Raw genomic sequence first — 19,400 nt, 5'->3', positions numbered from 1 at the left:
TACTGGTATGGACAGGTGAGTAGCTGACTGGTAGGAGACGAAGACTTGGAATAAAGGGGGCCCCCTTTCCGGTTGGCTGCAGGTGACTTGTGGTGTTCTGCAGGGGTCCCCTTTGGGACCTATTCTTTTCACAGTGCAGATGCATACCACTGCATATATGCCAGGGATTTAGATGATGGTATTGATAGCATTGTGGCCAAGGTTGCAGAAAATACAAAGATAGATGGAGGGGCAGATAGTGTTGAGGAAGCAGGGAGTCTGCAGAGAGACTTGGACAGATTGGGAGAATGGGCAAAGAAGTGGCAGATGGAATATAGTGCAGGGCAGTGTCTGGTCATGCAGTTTAGTGGAAGGTATAAAGTGTACACTATTTTCTGAATGGGGAGAAGTTCAGAAATGAAAGGTGCAAAGGGACTTGAGAATCCTCATGCAAGATTCCTTAAAGAAGGTTAACTTGCAGTTTGACTTGGTGGTAAGGCAGGCGAACGCAATATTAGCATTCATTTTGAGAGGACTAGAACATAAAAACAAGGATGTAATGCTGAGGCTTTATCTGACATTGGTGATACTGCACCTGGGAGTATTAAGAGTAGCTTAGGGAACCTTATCCAAGGAGGGACACGCTGGCATTGGAGTGGCTAAAGGAGGTTCACGGGAATGACCCCAGGAATGAAAGGGTTATTATCTGAGAAACAATAGTGAGGGAGTCTAGGACCAGAGGGCACAGCCTCAGTATAGAAGGAAGTCCCTTTAGAACAGAGATAATGAGGAATTTCTTCAGCCAGAGGGTGGTAAATCCGCAGAATTCGTTGCCACCGATGGCCGACGAGACCAAGTCATTGGATATATTTAAGGTGGAGGTTAATAGGTCTTGATTAGTCAGGGCTTCAAAGGTTATGGGGAGAAAGCAGGAGAATGGGGTTGAGAGGGATAATAATTCAGCCATGCTGGAAAGCTGGAGGAGACAATGAGCCTGCGCTCTTATGATCAGTGTACCATGATCACGCGAGTTTCCTCCGGGTGCTCCGTTTCCCTCTGACATCCCAAAGACATTCAGGTTAGGATTGCCAAGTTGTGGGCCCGCTACACTGGCACTGGAGGCATGGCTCACTTGTGTACTGCCCCCGGCATATCCTCAGACCGTTGTTCATTGATGCAAATAAAGTATTTCACTCCATGTGTCAATGTGATTTACATGTGATCAATAAAGCTAATCTTTAAGATCATGAACATACAGCATTTGAGGCTGTCTGCAATTATAATTCAACTAAAACCGGTTTATCAGTGATTATATCAATGGACGATGAGCTATTAGTTGTGCCCATTGGTTACAGTCAATGTCACTTGGTGGTTGTTCTCCATCGAACTGAATGGCTTTTATGTGACATCCTCAGAAGTATATGTTCAGTCCAAATGTGACTCATATTTCTTTGACATGTTGTTCACACTAATCCAGCAGTTGACCCAAAAAGACAAGTCAACAGTTGCACTTAAGAGCAATCATCAAGGACCAGCACCATACAGGACATGCACTATTCTCACTGCTGCCATCTGGAAGGAGGTCCCACATACCCGAGTTATTGACCTTCAACCATCCAGCTTCTTAACTACGCAGATCAACACTGAACTGATTCCACAACCTACCAACTCACTTTCAACTCATTCTCAGTATTATTTATTAACTTATTGTTTTTTTTGTATTTGCAGTTTGTCTTTTGCATTGATTATTTGTCAGTCCTTGTGGGTAGTTTTTCCATCGAGTCTATTGTATTTCTTTGTTTACTGTGAATGCCTGCAAGAAAATGAATCTCATATGGTGACACATTTGTCTTGAAAATTCAAAGTACATCTCTCCCAGCCACAAATCAGAATGAATCTCTGATAAAGTCAAAGCCATTTCCCGCAAATATTAACAACACTGAAGTTCAATAAACTCATTAAGTGTATGCTCAGCTGCAAACATTTCATTTTCACTCACATCTTATCCTTTACCAAGATTTTCAACTCTGACATTAACAGAACTCTGAAAACAGTGTGACAAGACACATTTTCTTCCAATGGCTTCCAAACTACTTATGCGGATATGATGGAATCTTGATTTTCATTTTTAGTAGGTCTTCAAAGACCACCGGCTCCCTGTGATCCCACAATTTATATAATGACTGCACCACAGCAAAAAGTTATTCAGCTCATCAAATCTATCCTGGCTGCAAGCACAACAAATCACATCATCAGTCCCACTTCCTCTATTTTCCTGCACCCCATCCTCTTTCACCTACCAATCAATTCCCACCCAATTCTTCCACCTTCCTCTGACACCAAGGGGCAACTTACACTACTAACTTCAGAGCTTCTTGTGGTCTGGTTCACATCATCTCCCACAATGCATCTAGCTTTCCCTGCTCCAGCAACAACACCCTTCATTGCTATCCCACCCACTCTGAGAGTCTTTTGTGTCATTGTATCCCATCTCTTTACATCACCAACATCATGGTATCTGTCCATCCCCAACAAAATCTCTCCCCTCAGCTATAACCCATAACATGCTCTACTTCAGCCTTATTTTCAGATATCCAGCTCTTCAGTCTGGATCTGGCCTGCAAAGCTGTGGGATATTGCTCTCAAGATATAGAGCAGTAGCTTCACTTAATGGTATTTTATCATTTACAAGTATTTTAATATTTCACCAAAAAAGCAATTTTGACCCAGTCTTAACATTTCTAATTCTTACCCAATTTACTTGATTTTTAAAAAAGTGTTGACTCTACTAAACAGGACATTGACACAGAAATCTTTCACAACACAAATTCTATCCAGGAATAACAATTAACTAATTGTAGCAGTTTGGTGCCCTCTATCTATAGAAAGCAGAAGTCTGTTATCAAAATACAAAGATTAATTGTGCACTGCTGCCCACTTTATGCCTCTTAGATCAAGAATTGTTAACTTACACTCTGGCTAAATATTGAACAATTTCCAACCCACATCATATCTGTCAAATCAAATCAACGTGCTCCCCATTGTCTCCCCCCAGTTTTCATATGGAAAAATCAGAATAGATGACAGTGCAGTAAAGGCTCCAATTACAGAGACACGATATCATAATGGAACGCTCATTGTTACCTGCACCAGGCTTCTATCTCACTGTTATAAGACTCTCAAATGAATCTCCTGTACGATAAAGATGAACTAAATCTCAATCTACCTCATCATGGTGCTTGCACCCTAATGTCTACCTCAAGATTATAGAAGCAGAATCACATCATTCAGCCCATCAAATCTGCTCCAGTAATCCATGATTGATTTATTATCCCTTTCAGTCCCAGTCTCCTGCTTTCTCCCTGTAACCTTTGACATCCTTATTCATCAAGAACCCATCAACCAACACTTTAAATATACACACTTACCTGACCTCCACAGCCATTTATGGCACTGAATGTCACAAATTCACGACACTTTGGCTAAAGAAATTCCTCCTCATCTCTGTTCTAAAGGCTGTGAAATCTGATGCTAGACTACCCCACCACTGGAAACATCCTCTGCACGTCCACACTGCCTGGGCGTTTAATATTTGATGTGTTTCAATGAGCTACCCTCCTCATTCTTCTAATCTCTAGAGAGTACAAGTCCAGAATCACCAAATGCTCCTCATATATGAACCCTTTCATTCCCAGGACCATTCTCGTGAACTTCCTTGGGACCATCTCCAATGCCAGCACATCCTTTCTTAGATAAGGTGTCCAAAGCTGCTCACAATACTTCAAATGCCGTATAAATTTTCAGCATTACATTCTTGCTTTTATATTCTAGTCCTCTAAAAATGAATGCCAAATTGCATTTGTCTTGCACAACACTTTTTTTTTACCCAAAACACTATATTCTGCATTATGCCATTTATTTTCCTTTTGTATTAACTCAGTGTACTTATATTTTCAAACAATCTGTGCAGATGGCATGCAACATATTTTCTTAAACCTTATTCAGCACATGTAACAATAAATCAATTACACTGTCCAGATCAAGGTCAGAAATTCCTGTTACTGACCTTAGTTCCCTCACTTCTCAGCTGCCCCTGCACTTCAATCCCAGATAGTCCCCAATGATCTGCTCCATTTGCTAACAATACCCTGGCACAGCATATAATGAAAACTTAAAAAAAAGAGATTACAGTGAGTCTTCCCCTCACACAAAATGCTGGGGGTATTCAGGTCAGCCAGCACCTGTGGAGAGGAGTAAAGAGTTGACAGTTCAGACTGAGACTCTCCATCAGGACTGGAAAGAAGCCAGAATAAGGTGGAGGAGGAGGGAAAGGAGTACCAGCTGGAAGGGGATAGGTGAGGGGGAAAGGTAGTGGTGATAAAATGAGAAGCTGGGTGGCAGTAAGTGGACAATGTAAAGGACTGTAGGAATCCAAGAGAATGGACCATGGGAGAAAGGGTAGGAAGGACTCCCAAGGTAGGTGATAGGCAGATGAGGAAAAGAGAAAGATTAAAAGGGGAGCCAGAATGGAACCATAAATGCTGCCTGACCTGCTGAGTTCCTCTAGCATTTTTTATATTACTTTGGATTTCCAGCATCTGCAGAATCTCGTGTTCATGTCTTCCCTTCAGCCCTGAACTGCACAGCTCTAGAACACAGGGCTGAAATTCTGACTCAAAAACACTAATGACTGGCTCCCTGGTTTAATTCAACTTAATTATTTATCTCCTAGGTTAGACTGCTGGAGCAGTATCACTGAGGAATAAGAAAAACAGCTTATATAGGTTTCAAACAGTACGTTTTCCTGCCCACTGATTTTTGGATCAAATGCAATCTATTAGTCTTCTAATCGATTGTTCTTTGCTCTACTTTAACCATCTCCAGGCCAGCAGCCTGCTTTACCACTCAGTTCAAATCTACCTTCTGAACCACACATTTTCAGCACCATATTTTTAATGTAATTACTAAAAACAGCCACAGCTTCCTTACTGTGATATACGGTGCTGAGTATCATCAGAAAATTGGTTCACATATACCTCAAGTTCCCCTATTACTTACCACAGCATTAGAAGGGTGAAAAGTGGTCCCAAATTTGGAAGAAAACTACAAATATTATAAGATTGTATAATGAATAAAGATGAGCTTAATTCTAATAAGCCCATTCGTGACTGTTCTTCTTAGCCCATCACAGCCCTACTTGGAGCCTAAGCGACCAACAGCAGCTCACCAGAGTCCTCTTTCTTGGCCAGTCTATCAAATTGTCCCCAGGTGTACTGGTGCCACCCATCTTCTGAGATCCTTCCTTTCCCAGGGATGAGATGAGTTCTTTGGAGTTTCTGTTGGCATTTCTGCAGAGCTTAGTTTTTGCAGGGTGGGGTTGCTAGCCCTGTGCCCAACCCTCCTTTCGCAACTAAGCTTGGGACCATCCATGGCAGAGTTATATGTGACTGTTAACTATATTTTGAGGGCTGAACATAGTGCTGTGTCTTTATATACAGTATGTCCAAAATTTAAAGTAAATTTATTACCAAAATACACACACATGTCACTGTATACTACCCTGAGATTTTTTCTTTCAAGCATTCACAGTAGAACAAAGCATGCCTGCAAGAAAATGGTGGGGAGGGCTTTTCCTGTGATCACTGGACTGAATCCACTACTTTCTGCAGGCTTTTCCATTCTTGAGCACTGGTGTTTCCATACCAGGCCATAACACAACTAGTCAGGATACTCTCCACTATAGTGGAGTCAAGTTTATTGTCATTTCCACCATAAGCTGCTGGTACAGTACACAGTAAAAATGAAACAACGTTCCTCCAGGACCATGGTGCTACATGAAACAACACAAAACTACATTAGACTATGTGAGACAGCACAAGGCTACAATAGACTACATAGAACAAACATAAAAACTGCACTAGACTACAGACCTGCACAGGACTACATATAAAGGCATCCGTTAGTCTTACGAGACCATGGATCTGCGCCTGGAAAGTCTTCACTCTCCAGGGCGCAGGCCTGGGCAAGGTTGTATGGAAGGCCAGCAGTTGCCCATGCTGCAAATCTCCCCTCTCCACTACACCGATGTTGTCCAAGGGAAGGGCATTAGGACCCATACAGCTTGGCACCAGTGTCGTCACAGAGCAATGTGTGATTAAGTGCCTTGCTCAAGGACTACATAAAGTGCACAAAACAGTGCAGGGCACTACAACAATTAATAAACAAGACAATAGGCATCAACAATGTGCACACTGGATCATTTAGAATTTTCAATACATTAATAGCTCTGAGGAGCCATTTGATTGGGTAATTAAATGGCCTTTATTATACAGACCAAATGATAATTGGATCTCCTTTCTTGACTTAACCATAATATTGAAAACAGTAATTATCCCAACACATATACCAATCATCTCCTTCCAGCCGATGTTGCCATGTTCTCAACCCGATAACTCTACCTTTTCCATTTTGTCACTTCAGCATTTCTTTTTGTACTACAGTATTTCAGTTTTCACCGCCATACTTTGTAACATTCCGTTGTTTGGTGCTCTTTGATGTTGCATTTACTATTACCGCGTACACTTTTAACTCCGAGCTTCAGACCAACAAGGAATCTCTTTGCGCCCTGATTTATGATTAAAAACGGACTGAATCTGAACCCAACCCAACATGTGACGGGCTCGCACTCCTATGTGAGCCCTACTGGGTTGCTTAAGCGAAAAGCCAAATTCTACACAACTCGAAAAGAAAGGCAGCACAACTTTGCACTGGATATCCCTCCCCGCCACACAACAGGCATTTCCTAAAGTCAACTGGCTTGAAGTTAATGAACAACGCGTAAAGGTCAAAGGTTCGGAGGGTCGATAACACACAGCCTGACAGGGAAATTAAAGGTTAACATATCAGCATTTCACTATTAAAAATGGACAATCTTAAGTCAATTATTTGATATGGGTAATTTTCAAATTAAATTATCACAAACACCCGGCGGGAAACTATTAAACTTTAAATATGTAATGGGTCTAAGGACACTGGGGAGTGGGATAATGCCAATGTCTTGGGGGGGGGGGGAGGAGGTAATTTCTGTTGCTGAAACCGACTACTGACCTTTGTTGGTAACTTCCCAAGACACCTCAAAGAGCATTAGATCTTCCACGGGTAAATTCTCATCCTCCCAGTCGGGAAGGCCATTTAAAGAAGTCACTGAAAGTGACCTGGCTAGGGGCATTTTGGAGAAATTCCTCGAGATCAAACGTGCGCAGAATTGGCCTCTATTGCTCGTCGCTCCTTGTGACTCCGCACTGGAATTTCAAAGACTGGATTGGTAAAAAACTCCCCTCCAAAGTCGGACAACGGACTGGGCTGGAATAAAGAGAGGAAGGGTCCTGGCTGAGGAAAAATTCAGAACAGCTGGGACATTCCTGTGTCACGTGATTGTCCCAGTGTCCAGCCCATACCCCGGAAGCAACACAAACTTCCCCACTGACTTTTAATTTAGGTCAATTCCACTCCATTATTTCTTGGCTAATAAGGAGTTCACATATCGATAGTGAACTTAGCTTCATTGAGTTCCATGCAAAAATTTTTTTTGCGTTTAATTTAAATAATTAACGAATTCATCAACCGAATATTTTAAATCCGCAGATGCACATCGCCATATGCCCAGAAATAACATAAAATTATCGACTCCACGTGTTTTATGGTTGTACGTGCCGTTTCCTTCAGTAGAGAAAGAAAAACAATGGTGTTTTTATTTAGCTGTTATAATGACAGAAGGCTCCGTAATAAGTTCCCAAAGTAATTTCATTAAACACAAAATAAGCCCGACCTGCTGAGTTCCTCCAGCGTGTTGTGAGAGTAATTTCATTAAACACCTTCCTCTCCCTTTTCCCTGCACTCCAGCAACTCATTCGGCCTCACACCTGCCAATCAATTCCCCTTTGATTCCTTACTCCTATTAACCAACAGTGATGGGAAAAAGGTCGATATAACAGAAATTTAATAGATCAATTAAACCACCTAGTAGTCTGTGTTTGGGATATAAGTAGAGTCCAGGGCACCTCAGGGTTACAAGGAGAAAATGCAATCGCCACATTCAACATATCGCATTCCCTCAATAGCAAGAATGTCCTTTCTCAAATTTGGAGACCAAGACTGCACACAATACTCTAGGTGTGGTCTCACCAGGGCCCTGCACAGCTGCAGAAGGACCTCTTTGCTCCTATACTCAATTCCCCTTGTTATGAAGGCCAGCATGCCATTAGCTCTCTTCACTGCCTGCTGTACCTGCATGCTTGCTTTCAGTGACTGATGAACAAGAACACCTAGATCTCATTGTACTTCCCCTTTTCCTAACTTGACTCCATTTAGCTAATAATCTGCCTTCCTATTCTTATTACCAAAGTGGATAACCTCACATTTATCCACATTAAACTGCATCTGCCATGCATCCGCCCACTCACCCAGCCTTGTCCAAGTCACCCTGCATTCTCACAACATCCTCCTCACATTTCACACTGTCACCCAGCTTTGTGTCACCTGCAAATTTGCTAATGTTACTTTTAATTCCCTCATCTAAATCATTAATATATATTGTAAAGAGCTGTGATCCCAGCACTGAACCCTGCGGTACCCCACTGGTCACCGCCTGCCATTCCGAAAGGGACCCGTTAATCGCTACTCTTTGTTTCCTGTCAGCCAGCCAATTTTCAATCCATGTCAGTACTCTGCCCCCAATACCATGTGCCCTAATTTTGCCCACTAATCTCCTATGTGGGACTTTATTAAAGGCTTTCTGAAAGTCCAGGTACACTACATCCACTGGCTCTCCCTTGTCCATTTTCATAGTTACACCCTCAAAAAATTCCTGAAGATTAGTCAAGCACAGTTTCCCCTTCATAAATCCATGCTGACTTGGACCAATCCTGTTACTACTATCCAGATGTGTTGTAATTTGATCTTTTATAATTGACTCCAGCATCTTTCCCACCACTGACATCAGGCTAACCGGTCTATAATTGCCTGTTTTCATTCTCTCTCCTTTGTTGAAAAGTGGGACAACATTAGCCACCCTCCAATCCACAGGAACTGATCCTGAATCTATAGAACATTGGAAAATGATTACCAACGCGTCCACGATTTCTAAAGCCACTTCCTTAAGTACCCTGGGATGCAGACCATCAGGTCCCGGGGACTTATCAGCCTTCAGACCCAACAGTCTATCCAACACCATTTCCTGCCTATTATAAATTTCCCTCAGTTCATCCATTACCCTAAATCCCTTGACCACTATTATATCTGGGAGATTGTTTGTGTCTTCCCTAGTGAAGACAGATCCAAAGTACCTGTTCAACTCGTCTGCCATTTCCTTGTTCCCCATAATAAATTCACCGGTTTCTGACTTCAAGGGCCCAATTTTGGTCCTAACTATTTTTTTCCTTTTCACATACCTAAAGAAGCTTTTACTATCGTCCTTTATATTCTTGGCTAGTTTATCTTCGTACCTCATTTTTTTCTCCGCGTATTGCCTTTTTAGTTATCTTCTGTTGCTCTTTAAAAGTTTCCCAATCCTCTGTCTTCCCACTCATCTTTGTTATGTTATACTTCTCTTTTATTTTTATACTGTCCTTTACCTCCCTTGTCAGCCACGGCCTCCCCTTACTCCCCTTAGGATCTTTCTTCCTCTTTGGAATGAACTGATCCTGCACCTTCTGCGTTATTCCCAGAAATACCTGCCATTGTTGTTCCACTGTCATCCTTGCTAGGGTATTGTTCCATTGAACTTTGGCCAGCTCCTCCCACATAGCACCATAGTTCCCTTTGTTCAACTGTAATATTGACACTTCCGAGTTTCCCTTCTCCCTCTCAATTTGTAGATTAAAACCTATCATATTATGGTCACTACCTCCTAATGGCTCCTTTACCTCGAGGTCCCTGATCAAATCCGGTTCACTGCACAACACTAAATCTAGAATTGCGTTCTCTCTGGTAGGCTCCAGTACAAGCTGTTCTAAGAATCCATCTCGGAGGGACTCCACAAACTCCCTTTCTTGGGGTCCAGTACCAACCTGATTCTTCCAGTCTTATATCAGTGCTTCACAGGACTACGGTTAATTAATAGAACACAGAACGTAGTGTACAACAAAGTACGGGCCCTTCAGTCCATGATGTGCTGACCTTTTAACCTACTCTAAGATCAGTCCAACCCTTCCTTCCTATATCGACCTCGATTTTTCTGTCATCCTTGTACCTATCTAAGAGTTTCCTAAAAGAATGCAGAGGAGATTTACAAGGATGTTGCCTGGATTGGAGACCGTGCCTTATGAGAATAGGTTGAGTAAACTTGGCCCTTCTCCTTGGAGTGACGGAGGATGAGAGATGACCTGATCGAGGTGTGTAAGTTGATGGAAGGCATTGGTCATATAGATAGCCAGAGGCTTTTTCCCAGGGCTAAAACAGCTAACACAAGGGGGCATAGTTTTAAGGTGCTTGGAAGTAGATACAGAGTGGATGTTAGGGGTAAGTTTTTCACACAAGGAGTGGTGGGTGTGTGGAATGCACTGCCAGCAACGGTGGTGGAGGCAGGTACAATAGGGTCTTTTAAGAGACTCGTAGATAGGTACATGGAGCTTAGCGGGATGGAGGGCTATGCGGTGGGGAAATTCTAGGCAGTTTTTAAAGTGGGTTACATAGTCGGCACAACATTGTGGGCTGAAGGGCCTGTAATGTGCTGTAGATTTCTATGTTCTAAATGTCTCTCGTGAATCTGCTTCTACCACCACTCCTGGCACCATGATCCGTACACCCACCACTCTGTGTAAAAAATATATCTCTGACATCTCTCCCCCATACCTTTCTCCAATCATGTTAATATTTTGCCCCCTCATATTAGACATTTCCACTCTCTGGCTATCCATTTGATCACTACTTCTTATAATCTTGTACATGTTGATCAAGTCACTTCTCATCCTCCTTTGCTCCAAAGAGAAAAGCCATAGCTCGTTCAACCTATAAGACATATGATTCAAAAGAACCAATAAAATTACCTACAGATGATGGAAACTTCAAACATATATGGAACAAATAGTTTTTAACCTGAAACTCTCCTTCTCTCTCCTAAGATGCTGCTTTATCTGCTGAGAGTTCACACCATTTTATGCTTTTTACAAAATATGCTTTCAGGCACAGACGCTAGCTAGACAATTAAGCAACACCTTGATTGGAAAGGTCAGTTCTGAGTAGTGTTGTGGTATGTTGGAAGAGAACAGGAGGTAGAGGTTATCAATGAGAATGTATCTGAGTGACAGGCCAATGGAGATCCCTGATGGTGGATCAGTTAAAATGTGGAAAGGACACGAGGACATATTTTGCACAATGCAAGTATATTAAAGGACTTAGGAGGAGTAATCAAGAGTTTTAAAAACAAGTGCAAACATTGTAAATTATCATTTGCTTCTTCAGGAACCAATGTGGTGACACTGGTCCTTGATTCCCAACCTTGTCATTTCAACATTGTTGCCATACACAACTGTCAGGAAGACCCTCCAGCCATCACAGTTGCATCTTCTGACCTTGGCTCACCTTCACTTCATCGCTGCCTTAAAGTATTCCCTCCACCTTTCCCTTCACATTACCATTTCTATCTGAAGTAATAAGACCATAAAACATAGGAATGGTATTCAGCCATTTGGCCCATCGAGTCTGCTCTGCTATTTGATCATGGTTGATTTATTATCCCTCTCAACTCTATTCTCCTGCCTTCTCCCTGCAACCTTTGATGCCCTTACTAATCAAAACCTATCAATCTCCACTTTAAGTCTACCTAATGACCTGGCCTCCATGGTCATCTGGAGCAATGAATTCCATAGATTCAACTCCTTCCGGCTAAAGAAATTTATCTTCATCTCTGTTCTAAAGGGACATTCTTCTATTTTGATGTTATGCCCTCTGGTCTTAGACACTCCCACTATTGGAAACATCATCCGCATGTACACACTATCTAGACTTAACATCCCAGGTTGTAATACTCATTTAATCAGCCCACTGCTCGGTTACAATGGTGTATGGCCTGGAAAAGGTTGTCTCAGCAGCTTGTCCTATGAGATAAATCATCCTGTATATGTAATTGTTCTCTTAGAGAATAGTATGATATATTCCAAATGAAGATGTAAGGCACCAGAACGATGTTAAAGGTACCATGAAGATCCTGGACCATAATAAGAAAGTTCTCGTCCACCTGTTCTAAATCCTTCATTGGCGATCACTCACTTGAGCTGAGTATGATGCTCTCCCAAGGGATTATTCCCTTAATGGCGAATGCCTGTGCATGATTTTGTTTAATGAGGGAAGGCTGATGCATGAACAGCCTTCACACAGTCCTTGACAGATAGGGCTCTGGGTCCAATGGCATGGCATTCAAGAAGACTGGTGACTCTTCCCTGCGGTAGCCTTCCTCCACCTTCACTGCTATTGTGATGTGTCATCATCTTCTGACAGCTTTACTGTTGAGGTCTTGGTTGGATTGCTCTTTGTCTAGAACCTTCCCCTTGACCTTACCACCATGGGTGACCCTACCAGGAGCTAAGCTCCAGACAGCATCACTCTCAGCATCTCAAGAACTCACAAGCCTCTTCACCACGCCAAGGTGGCAATCCTTCATTGGCACCACAACGCTGACACATTCTTCATGGTGTTCTCGCCACAACCCTCTTCTGCTCTTTTCATTGTCCTACTGCTTTCTTAAGAGATCAAGCAAAATGAATTGCTTTGCGAAATAGGTTAAGATTTTATTCCCTGCAGTGCAGGAGAATGAGGCTAAATTTAATAGAGGTATACAAAAATTTTGAGGGGTATAGATAGGGTAAATACAAACAGGCTCTTCCCTCTGTGGTTGGATGAGACTGAACCAAAGGTCAGGGGTTAAGGGTGACAGGTGAAATGATTAAGGGGAAGCTTAACCTGTGGGGAACTTCTTCACTCAGAGGATGGTTCAAGCTGCTAGCAGAAGTGGTGGATGCAGGTTCGATTTCAACATTTAAGAGAAGCTTGGGTAAGTACATGGATGGGAGAGTTATGGCAGATTATGGCATAGATATGGGTCGATAGTACTGGTTCGGCATGGACTAAATGGGCCAAAGGGCCTGTTTTTGTGCTGTATTATTTTTTCTGAAATGGTGCAGCATTTATTGCCCATCCATTGTTGCTCTTGAGAGAGTGGTGGTGAACTGACACTTTGAATCATTTCAGTCCACAAGGTAACGATGCTCACACAGTGCTGATGGTCAGAGTTTCAGGGGTTAGACCCGGCACAGAAGACAGAATGGCAATATATATTGAAATTGGCATGGTTTGTAACCTGGAGAAGAACCAGGATGTGCCTTTGTCCTTCAAGCTGATGTGGCGTCACCTGGACAAGTACTGTAGTGTATTTTGCAGACTGTGTGACCAAGTGCTGGTGATAGGGGGACTGAGTGTTTAGGAAGGTAGTTGAGATGCTGTCAAGCAGACTGCTCCATCCTGGACGGTGTCAAACCTCTTGAGAGTTGCAGGAGTTATTCTCTTCCAGAGAAGAGGAAGATTTCAATGGTGTTCCTGGCTCATGCATTTTAGATGGTGTAAAGACCTTGTGTGGTGTTGGGAGGTGAGTCACTCTTCCAAAGATTCACAGCCTCAGACCTGTTCTTGCAGCCTCACGATACACATGAGTAGCCCATTTGAGTCTCTGGTCGACAGGAAGCGCTGGATATTAATATCTATGATGATAGTGTCATTGAAAGTTGGAGTGGATGTTTAGGCTTTCTCTCACTGGAGATGGTCAGTTTCTGATACTTCTGAGGAATCTTCCCTGCCACATATCAGCCCATACCTGAACATTGTCCAGGGTTTGCTCCATGTAGGTGCTTCATTTGCTGAGGATTTACATATGGAATTGAGCAGGGTGTGATCATCAGGAAACATCCCTACAGCTAACCTTATCAAAGAACAAATTTATTGGCCAAATGCATTTACATATATTAGGAAATTGCTGTGGTGTGCTGGCATAACAACAACATTTAACAATTATCAGTCAGTCAGTCAGTGGGTGCTGTCCCAGATCCAGGGTTGGTGGCTATGCATCTCCATCTTCCTTAATCTTGCGACAGCACCGAGTACAGCCTCTCCTCCAGTCCGCCCTCGCCGGCCGCTCGCCGCTGCCCCCGCTGAACTCGAGCCCCAGGCTGTGTCAGCCTCCAGCCGCAGTCGCTTCCTCGAGCTCGGCCCTTCCTTAGGAGGAGGCCTTGGGCAGGTTCAGGCACACGGTGCAGCGCCCAAGTTCATCATGTATCTTCTAACTAGGTGCATAGTGTACGATTCATAGATACCTGGTGAGGCTTTAATCTCTTCCATGGAAGATGGCCGTTGGCTCATCCGCCCTTTGTCAGGTCTTCTTCTTTCTAGTCCTGCGGGGTGTCCTCACACCCTCCTCACCAGACTAAGTCCAGTGGGGGAGCCGGCCAAGTAGCCGACCACCTGACCATGGTTTTTGGTCGGGCACCAGTCGCTCGGAGAGATCCGGTGGGGGGCAGGCGCCCAGCGCTTGGTCAGGGGCCATGGTCGAGTGATCGGTGACTTGGCTGGCTCCCCCCACCGGACTTAACAATTACAAAGAGTATCAAATTATATAAAAGGTAAGTTTGAGGTTAAAGGACAGATATGGAATAAAATGTGCTTAAACATGTAAATACCAGTATATATTTGTGGTGTAAACAGCATTATAACAAGTTATTCAAAGAGTTTACAGTGCAGGGCAGTGACTGAGGTAATAGATAGAGGGGGTGAGGGTGGCAAAATAGAATGGTTGATCAGAAATTTTTAAGCTAGCATAAAGTTTTTGTTTTAATAGCTCTATAGCACTTTCCAGAAGGGAGCTTTTGGAAAAAGAAGTTTACTGGTTGGGTGGTGTCTGTAATAATTCCTCCTGCCCACTTCTTTGTCCTGGACACATACAAGACTTGCAGTGACTGTAGATTGCAGCCAAACACCTTTTCTGCTGGCCTGACAGTCATTGTTAGCAGGTGGAGATGACTGAGCATTGGTCAGTGCCTTGAGGAACTTCTGAGGCTAAGATAATAAATTTAAGGTTGGTCCATCATCATCGATGAAGACCTCGACCAGCATTAGTACTTTTTACGAGGTTGAGTTGCTAGCTCGACACTCAACCCGGCACGGATGGAAAGCATGCCCGGGAGTGGCCTGACTGGATTTGAACTCAGGAACATTCGCTCCTGGAGTCCAGCACTGATGTCACTGCGCCACCAGCCGGCTATGATGGCGTTGAGACTAGCGCTTGATTTGGATTTAAGTGAGGGAGAGTTGCGCAGTGTCAGCCTCACTCTCTCTTCCCAATTCCCATCTGGATCCAGTGGCAAGACAAGAGTCAAGACGGCTGGAGATGGGACTAGGTGCAGTGGATGACCAGGACACCTTCTGTGTCTCGTTGTGCTCTACGCGTTCCACGACGCTTGCAGAGACCGCCTTCTTGACCATTGGACCTTCCATTGGTCTCGTCCGCTCATTCCACCGGAGTCTGTCTTCACATGCTGGGATAGACAACTCCCTATCTCACCGAGGGTTTGAGACGCGTCGGCTACCCTCACCTGGTTTAGCTGGCTTGTCGAAGCCGTTGCCCAGGGTGTGGCCGCTGTCGCATGCAAACAGCTACGGGGAGCCACAGGTGAGAGCTGAGTGCCAGGTGGGGACCAAAGGTGGACTAACCGCCTTGAAAAGGACGCGACATGTTCCTCCACCAGAGGTGCTACCCCTCCCTGACACCCCATACACCCCAAGATAATAAATATCTAACAATCAGAGCCACCTTTTTATGAGTGATGCATGAATCCAAACACTAGGACAAATTCCTCTTGGCAGTAATTGACTTTACTTTTACTGTACTAGGTTGTGTGATGTCACCCTCAATCAAATGCTGCCTTGATGTTAAGGGCAGTAACTCTCACCACACTCCTGGAAACCAGCTCCTTCTGGAACAAGGCTGGGGTGAAAGTAGGGTAGACTTCTAAAATGGAGGTGCAAAGGAACTTCTTTTCACAGAGGGCGGTGAACCAATGGAATTCTCTACCCCACACGGTTGTAGAGGCAAGATTATTAGAATTATTTAAGATGGGCGTGAATAAAGTTTAGAAAAATCAAGGGAATGAGAGCTGTGTGGACTTGCCCTTTCAACATGATCATTCGTGATCATATGATCAGCTTACTCCTGCTCCTATTTTCTTAGAGCTTTGTGGAGAGATCCATCATGGGAACAGTCTGCATTGGCCATCAGTCACCCATTTACACTAAAATACACCAAGATTTTACCATTCACCTACACTACTTACAGTGGCCAATTGGCCTAGCAAACTGCACCCCTATGGTATGTGCGAGGAGACCTGAGATCCTGGGGGAAACCCCACATCTACACAGACAGTATCCCAGGTCAGGTTTAAACCCTTGTCATCGGCATGGAGAGGTAGTAGATCTCCCAGCTGCACTACTGTTCTTCCCTGCGTTCTCTCTATGTTGTGAATTCTATAGCACCTTGTGAAATGCAACAGTACCTTTATTGGCAAGCACGCACGTGGACTATTAGTTGGAAAGGTTTGCAAAGTTCTTCAGCATTTAAAAGATGAAAGGAGAACTTGGATCTGTATTAGTACCTGAATATTCACTGGACATACCCAATTATTTTAAATGTTCATTCACGATCTAATTCCTTTACACTTGAGTACTGGCAATAACATTAAACAATCTTGAATCTTTGGAAGTTTAAACTGGTGTGTCATTTTAAGAAATAAAGGCACATTATTAAATGTACCAGCATACATTTTGATGTGAAGTACGAAAAAACAATCTTTCTCTTGGCTTCACACAGACCAACAAGTTGGAAAATTCGCATGATATGGGATATCAGGTAAAGATAGGAGTCAGAGCCCGGCTGCCATTTCGATGTCCCCTTCTGAGGATTTTTTTTTTGTTGCTTTTTAGGTTGTAAGGATGGTTTTGGGGAAAGAGAGGGAGTTAGGGGTCAGGTTAGGGTTTAGAAGAGGGATGTGGAGGCATTAGTGGTCAGACTGGAATCTAGGCCTCTGCTCCACGTTCAAAGCGCAGCGATGTGGATTTGGGATATCTCTGTTTGGAATCCTCATCATAGGGCCTCATTCATTGATAATGGCAACTCCCGGGTCGATATTGAACTTCAAAACCCGAAAGTCAGTCAGAAGTCTGCGGAAGCCGGGGTCTGCTGGGCTCTGTGAGTCCATAAGACCATAAGATATGGAGCAGAAATAGGCCATTCGGGCCATTGAGTCTGCTCCGCCATTCAATCATGGGCTGATCCAATTCTTCCAGTCATCCCCACTCCCCTGCCTTCTCCCCATACCCTTTGATGTCCTGGTTAATCAAGAACCTATCTGTCTCTGCCTTAAATGCATCCAATGACTTAGCCTCCACAGCTGCTCGTGGCAACAAATCTATTGGGAAAGTCAAACAACCAAAGTTGTGGAATCAGTTCAGAGCTGAGGTGAGTGAAGATATTCACCCCATCATGAACCTGATGGTTGTAAGGTATTAACTGTTCCCAAAACTGGTGGTGTGGGGGCTGTATCTTTAAGGCCTACTGATGAGTGGGGGGGGGGGCGGTGTCTGTGATACAGTCCCATCAGAATAATCATCCCCTTCCTGTTTCTAATCTCTTATAGAGCTCAACCAGATGAGACTGTCTGCTGGTACAGGAACATCTGGCAAACTGATCAGAAATGGTCCCTCAACATTGCTGTTACCTGCCTACCAAGTGTTTAAACGGCTCTTACTCTACCTCTCAGCTGCTACTCCTGACAGGTCAGAAATCTGGTAACTTTTCGCATCATCAAATAGGTGTTTTGTGTTAATAGTGCAGGACCAGCGTGCTTAGAATTGCAGCCAGTTCGCTGAGGTACCCTGTTGATGAGACCTTCAGGAGAAAGTTCAGGTGGATCAGACAATCAGCACTTCCACCTATTTCAAACTAACTATTCCGAATCCTGGACATCTGAACTAGTAATAGGAAGTGCTGGAATTTCTCAGCAGGCCAGGTAGCATCTGCGAAGAATAAAAGAGCATTAATGGTGGTGAATATTGTTGATGGGACTAGCCTGGATGAAAATCTTGGCCAGCATGGACCTTTTGGGTCAAAGGGCCTGTTTCTTGTTGCTAATATTCCTAGCATTTGCTCCAATCTCTCTGCTAGTTATCCACCAATGGAGTGTTGATTTTCTTTTTCTGTGAGTATTCAAAATTGTACATCAGTATACATTTTATAATTCTATATGAAACAAATACTGTTTTTACATTATCTGCAATGCAAATTACTCATTCTATTCTCAGATAGATAGATAAATATTTTATTGATCCCAAAGGAAATTACAGTGTCACTGTAGCATTACAAGTGCACAGATATACAAATATTAGAAGAGAAGTAGGAAAGAATAAAAAATAAATTATTTCAAACTGTCTAACAGGAGGGAGTCATCACTTATTCAGCTATAGGTTGACACATTATAGAGCTTAATTGCTGAGGGTAAGAATGACCTCATATAGCGCTTTTTGGAGCAGTGGTTGTCTTAGTTCCAGAGCTCTCTAGTGGAACTTTAGGAGTAACTACAAGATAGTCAAAAGGCCACGTATGCACAGGTGCAATGAAAAACTTACTTGCTGCAGTGTCATAGGCACAATATACACATTATTCACAAACATAAAAACAAAAACTCTATAAAATTATACAAGAAAGAGCACAGTCTCAGGGATATTCACATACAAACATATTGATAATTACACAAGTGATTATTTTCAAATTGCCCACAATTCATTTTGTCAATGTTTGCATCACCAAAGGTCCCATCATTCGGGCCATATCCATTTTCTCTGAGCTTTATTGGGCAGGATGTACAGAAGCTTGAAGTCCCACACCACCAGGTTCAAAATTAATTTATTATCAAAGTACATATACATCATTATGTACAACAGTGAGATTCATTTTCTTGTGGGCATAGAGTACTCAATAAATCCATAATAGAATAATATCCATAACAGAATCAGTGAAATTCTGCACTGCCTTGGGTGTTCAACCTGTGAGCAGAAGATAGCAATTGTCCAAATACAGAAAGAAAGAAATAATAATATACAAACTATAAATGTTGAAAACACGAGCTGAAGGGTCTTTGAATGAAGAACAGCTACTTCCATTCAACAATTCTGTTCTCGAACCAACCTGCACAACCATAATCACTATGTTAGTATTCAACACTTTGACTATTTTGGCCAATTTGCACTGCAACCGACTTTTTTGTTCTTATTGTGTCCTTTCTTGTACAATTTTGTATAATTTATGTTTTTATGCTTGTGAATGATGT

The 19,400-nt window shown here is 43.0% G+C and overlaps 1 protein-coding gene across 2 annotated transcripts in view; it reads right to left on the bottom strand.

Annotated features, from left to right (window-relative positions):
- gys2 (glycogen synthase 2) overlaps nucleotides 1-7,397 on the bottom strand; it is an 83,311-nt gene extending 75,914 nt beyond the window's left edge. Inside the window, exon 1 of one of the 2 annotated variants that reach the window (XM_063072383.1) lies at nucleotides 7,087-7,397. In XM_063072383.1, the coding sequence (XP_062928453.1) occupies nucleotides 7,087-7,207 (121 nt within the window). In that variant the 5' untranslated portion in view covers nucleotides 7,208-7,397. Of the gene's footprint in view, nucleotides 1-6,437; nucleotides 6,585-7,086 lie in introns of those variants that run through there. The other variant, XM_063072384.1, reaches the window with a different exon arrangement.
- Between the last annotated feature and the right edge of the window lie 12,003 nt (nucleotides 7,398-19,400).

This window comes from Mobula hypostoma, chromosome 20 (assembly GCF_963921235.1).
Source record: "Mobula hypostoma chromosome 20, sMobHyp1.1, whole genome shotgun sequence".
In the NCBI taxonomy this organism is placed as follows: Eukaryota; Metazoa; Chordata; class Chondrichthyes; order Myliobatiformes; family Myliobatidae; genus Mobula; species Mobula hypostoma.
This window is presented reverse-complemented; position numbering and strand designations above follow the sequence as displayed.